This window comes from Drosophila montana, unplaced genomic scaffold, assembly GCF_035044405.1.
Source record: "Drosophila montana isolate Dmon_TW-CO22-7 unplaced genomic scaffold, ASM3504440v1 contig_1327_1, whole genome shotgun sequence".
Classification (NCBI taxonomy): Eukaryota; Metazoa; Arthropoda; class Insecta; order Diptera; family Drosophilidae; genus Drosophila; species Drosophila montana.
The window spans coordinates 44,236-49,125 of record NW_026996290.1 but is presented as its reverse complement, the minus strand read 5'-3'; the positions used below and the strand labels follow the sequence as shown (position 1 = coordinate 49,125).

The following is a 4,890-nucleotide window of genomic DNA, read 5'->3' as shown; positions in this document are numbered from 1 at the left end:
GGACCATGTCGCTAAAGGAGGAAACAAGAAGCTTTTTTTTTTAAATTTGGTTTTGTAGACACAGAGGACAATACAGGTGTTAGTTTGGTGGTCTGTATCTACGGAATGGTGGCATCAGAATCAACTAGTAGGTGGATGAGCTTAGCCACGGGCCTTTTGATGACGCCGCGGGTAGTAAGGACATTTCCACGTGGACCATGTTATCCGTGCCTGGATGCGTAGCTTGGACTCGGCCGAGCCGCCATTCGTTGGATGGAAGGTTATCTTCCTTGACGATAACCATGTCGCCGATCTGAAGGTTTTTTTTGTGCAACTCCTTGAGGTTTTCCTCTTTCCAATGGAAACAGAACTCCTGATTAACGGCTTTGAGACATTGCCAGCGGTTCAGGATGGACGCTGCAGTCTCCTTAATTTCAGGCTCCGAAATCGATACAAGAGGACTGCCGACGAGGTAATGGCCTGGACTAAGGGCCAGTAGGTCAACCGGGCTCTCTGATAATGGAAAGATTGGCCTCGAGTTGAGGCATGCTTCTATTTTTGACAAGAGCGTGGATAACTCTTCAAACGTGTATTAGAAAGAGGAAGTGGACTTGGAACAAACATCTCTTTCGACCGCGTCACTTATTACTTTTTTAAAATAACTTATAAAGTGTATTGTTTATAAATAATCGTATAAAATTGCCACAAACGCGCAAACAAGTAATATAACATACGTAAAATCAGTGTGCACAAATAGGAACTGAGAAAAGGTCTTCTGCAAAGCGGATCTCAAATTTTGAACTTGCAGAAAAGGACGCCGACGTCAAACAGAAATTAAACGCCGCATTCCAACACCCTTATCCCTTATTCCAACATATTACAAAGATGAGCAAAGATATTTACTACTCGGATAAATACTATGATGAGAAATTTGAGTACAGACATGTGGTCTTGCCAAAAGAGCATGTGAAGCTGGTGCCCAAAACACATATGATTACAGAAACCGAATGGAGATCAATCGGTGTGCAGCAGTCGCGCAGCTGGATACACTATATGATACACAAGCCAGAGCCGCATATTTTGCTATTTCGGCGTCGCAAAACGGAGGAGTAGGCGTACAAAAACACTCCCCGCACATACACACACACACACAAATACATGCATACACATTCACACCACATCTTACATATACGTATAAGCATACATGGAAGCGTTCCAGCTGACGCGACGGCGCAGCTGCTTCTGCGACTGCGCAAATGGTGGTAGCTGCACAACTGTTGCGGCAGAGGCTTTAAACCAACAACAAATCCAACACACGCACGCATACACACTCATTCATTTATTCTGTTTTTTTAACAATATACATACACATACTGCTTAAGTCCTGGTACGCAAGTGTTTCATTGCCTTTGAAATACTTCCCACATATAAATTTTCAAATTATGAATACGTTGCCATATTGCTATTATATCGAATTGGCCATATTTTAAAAATGTAATTCTATAACTGATTTTCTCCACATAAGCACTATTTACGCCGTAAATTTCAGTTTTGCTTTTAGTCATAGCACTATATAATGCTAACATCGCGAATCGCACACAGCGATTGGAAAATTGCCTGCACATTTTCATTTAATATTAAAAAATATGATTTGAGACCTTGAAAATTTTTATATAAAATAAAAAAAAATTCAAAAGAGACTCTTGAAGGGGCGCTTGGAGGGTTGAAGCGCCAGGACAAGTTTTGATGGCTGTAGGATGAAATTACACGCGTTTTCGCGGCTTCTATAAAGTCACGCGATAAAGATTTGGAGACGGCAGAAAGAAATCGAGCGAAAGCGGCCAGGAATTTTTCGGTCGTCAGGTCCGAAGTGGCTTCTAAGTGTGTGGCTCGAGTGCTGAAGCATACATAGACGCATTCATAGCCCTTGGTTATTAGAGATGATCGACCTGTGTAGTTTTCTATGTCAAACGGTCCTGCGAAATCGACGCCTGTATACGTGAACGGACGGGAGAACGTGGATTGTTCCACTTGCAAATCACCCATGAGTTGGGCCTGCAACTTCTTGCTATAAACTACACATACTCGACAGGAATTTATCGTGGCCTTAACTAGATTCCTGAGTTTGGGAATCCAGTACATGCACCGGATCAGGCGCATCATTATCTGGTTTCCATCATGGAGGGAGAAGTGTGAAGGAGCTTTCATAAGGAAGAAGGATTGGATGTCTTTCGTCATAGCGCAATGACTCAGAAGCTCTCACACGCCCGCATGCTCTCATGACTCCATTATGATAGACGAACGGATTAAGATAAATGATGGGGCTTGAGCTTGGAATTAGTTGCTTGTCGAGTAAACACTGATACTCTTTGGGGTACTCAATGCGTTGAGTAGCTCAGTACTGCTGATGTCCTTTAGAAGTTTAATATCAGGTTGAAGACAGCGCCTTATAAAACGGAATATATAGGCCACGACTCTTAGTGCTTTGCCGAATTTGGAGAAGTGATCTACGATGCTCCGCAAGCAGGACAGCGCCACACACCTCTAAACGAGGGAGGGAGATGGTGTTCACCGGAGCGACCCTGGTTTTCGCTGTCTGCAGGTGGACTGAAACTTTGCGCAGTTTCGATCCGGGTATATATTGCTGCTCTGTAAACGCTCTGAGACGCATCGCAAAAACCATGGAGATGCATCTTTGCCTTAGGGGAGGATTGAACCCATCTGGGGATGCGTATCTTATTGAGAGTTGCATAACTCTCGAGGAATTTTTGCCATCTTTGTAGGAGTTGGCTTGGTAAGGATTGGTCCCAACCCAGATCATGAAGCCAGATCTCTTGCATGAAGATCTTAATACGGACCACGAATGGAGCTGGATCGAACAGTTTGGCGATTTGTAAAAGCAGCTCACGTTTTGTGTAGGATTGCTTAACTTTGATGTCGGAGGGGGCGAAGAGGAACTCATCGGTGTCTGCTTTCCAGCGTATACCGAGAGTCTTCGCAAGGCTGGCCTCTTCAATCTCCAAGAAATCGGCTGGAAATCCAGCAGTGCCCAGAGCTGTGCATAGCTCGTCGATGGTTCGGACGGCCCCAATCTAAGTGTATGCCCCGGCAAGCACGTCGTCGACGTACATAAAATTGGAAATGACGTTGCTCGCCAAAGGATATTGTCAGCGTACGTCAGTGGACAGCTGCTGTAGGACCCGTATCGCCAGGAAGGGAGCACAGTTGACACCAAAACTGATAGTGTTGAGCTCGTAATCACAGAGCTCACCCTTACTGTTCCGGTAGAGGATTCTTTGAAATGGAGTGTGGTTTGGGTCAACGCGGGTTTGCCGACACATTTTGGAAATATCCGCGTTGAAAACATAGCGGAAGAAACGCCATTTCCAGATCTGGATTGTTAAATCAGATTGCAGAACTGGTCCTGTGTGGAGGACGTCGTTTAGACTTTTACTCTTTGAGGGCTGGAGGCGTTAAACACAACGCGAACCTTTGTGGTGGTGCTGTCTGGTTTGAATACAGCGTGATGGGAGAGATAAAAGTAATTGGAGTCGTTGCTAGGAGGGACTTATTTCACATGATCCAAGTCCAGGTAATCCTTGATCACGGAGTCGTACTGCTACTTTTGCGGAGTGTTTCTCAATAAACGACCTCGAATGTCCCAAGATGACGTGATTAGGATTCTTGAAGGGCAACGTAACTATGTATCTGCCGGTCTCATCCCTTTTGGTGGTGCGAGTAAAGTTATTTTCTCATATGGAGTCTGACACTTTTGCCAGTTTGGCTGGCAGATCTTCCACCTACACACTTTCCACACCTGAGTAGATCGTCTAAAAGTGGTTCTGGGCTGACCGAAATCCTTGGTAACGGACGAAATTCTCGACGCATTTGAGTTAACTACTGGGCCAATCAGGACTCAACCGAAGATGGTCTCCATGCCCAGTAGTGAACCGCATATGTTGGATTGTGTGCCGCCGAGGAGGATTGATGGGATAATGTCCGCCCCTAGCAGCACGTCAATCTGCGAGCTCGTGTGGAATGAGGGATCAGCCAATTGAATATTTGGTAGGTCCCTCAGAATGATGTGTGGAAGTGGATGCGAGGGCAAATTGCCCACCAAATTGGTCAAAACGAAGGAAGAGGGTTTTATTTGGATCCTCGGTTTAGTAGGGAAGCCAATCTTGAAGTGACATAACTTCTTTAAATTGGCTGAGATGTCTTGACTTAAGCCGGTCACTTCTGTTCGGACTGGATGGAATGGAAGCTTGATTAGATTGAAAAGCCGTTCGGAGATGAACGTTGCTTCCGATCCCGAGGGTGTTGTGGCGACCCTTGCACGTGAAACAATTATGTTGACTCGTGCAATTTTTTTAATTGATGCCCTCTCGCGAAACAGTTCAGGCAGAGTTTTTGCTGTTTGATGAAATTAGACCTGTCACCAACAGTCATCTACAGAAAACACAAGCGCACTGGATGGTTCTCCCTTGAGCAAAGTTTGCAAGATTGAGCCTTTACGCTCACTGTGCACTTGTGCTTGGCTTCATGCGATAGCGTTCCAAAAGGAAAAATGGAATAATGGAAAAAAATGGAATACGAATTTAGGTCGATCCACATCGGGATGTCAACCTTGTTGTGCAACGACTGTTCCCACAGCGAACGTGTAAGCTTGGGTAGGAGGCGCACAGTTAAACTATTAGGCAATCCCAATTCACAGTACTTATGCGGGAGTGCTCTAGAGCTGTCAAGCATCCTTGGATGGTGCTCTGTAGGTCCTTAATAGCAGCTCCTGATTCCTGCGAAACTGGCTGGAGATTAAAGCACACGTGAAGTTGGCTGTTGACTAACAGCCTCTTGATCTCAAATCTGTCAGTTAAGTCAATCCATGCTGATGCGAAACCATCATTTGTGAGA

The 4,890-nt window shown here is 45.1% G+C and overlaps 1 protein-coding gene across 1 annotated transcript; it reads left to right on the top strand.

Annotated features, from left to right (window-relative positions):
• The first annotated feature begins 746 nt into the window (after nt 1–746).
• On the top strand, nt 747–1,327 carry LOC135427345 (cyclin-dependent kinases regulatory subunit-like). The gene has a single exon (XM_064680814.1). It carries the CDS (start codon nt 865–867, stop codon nt 1,090–1,092), a length of 228 nt encoding a protein of 75 aa, XP_064536884.1. The 5' UTR covers nt 747–864; the 3' UTR covers nt 1,093–1,327.
• The last annotated feature ends 3,563 nt before the right edge of the window (nt 1,328–4,890 follow it).

What these genes read in the sequence shown, in the direction of transcription:
- LOC135427345 (XM_064680814.1), top strand. Translation starts at nt 865, where the DNA reads ATGAGCAAAGATATTTACTACTCGGATAAATACTATGATGAGAAATTT.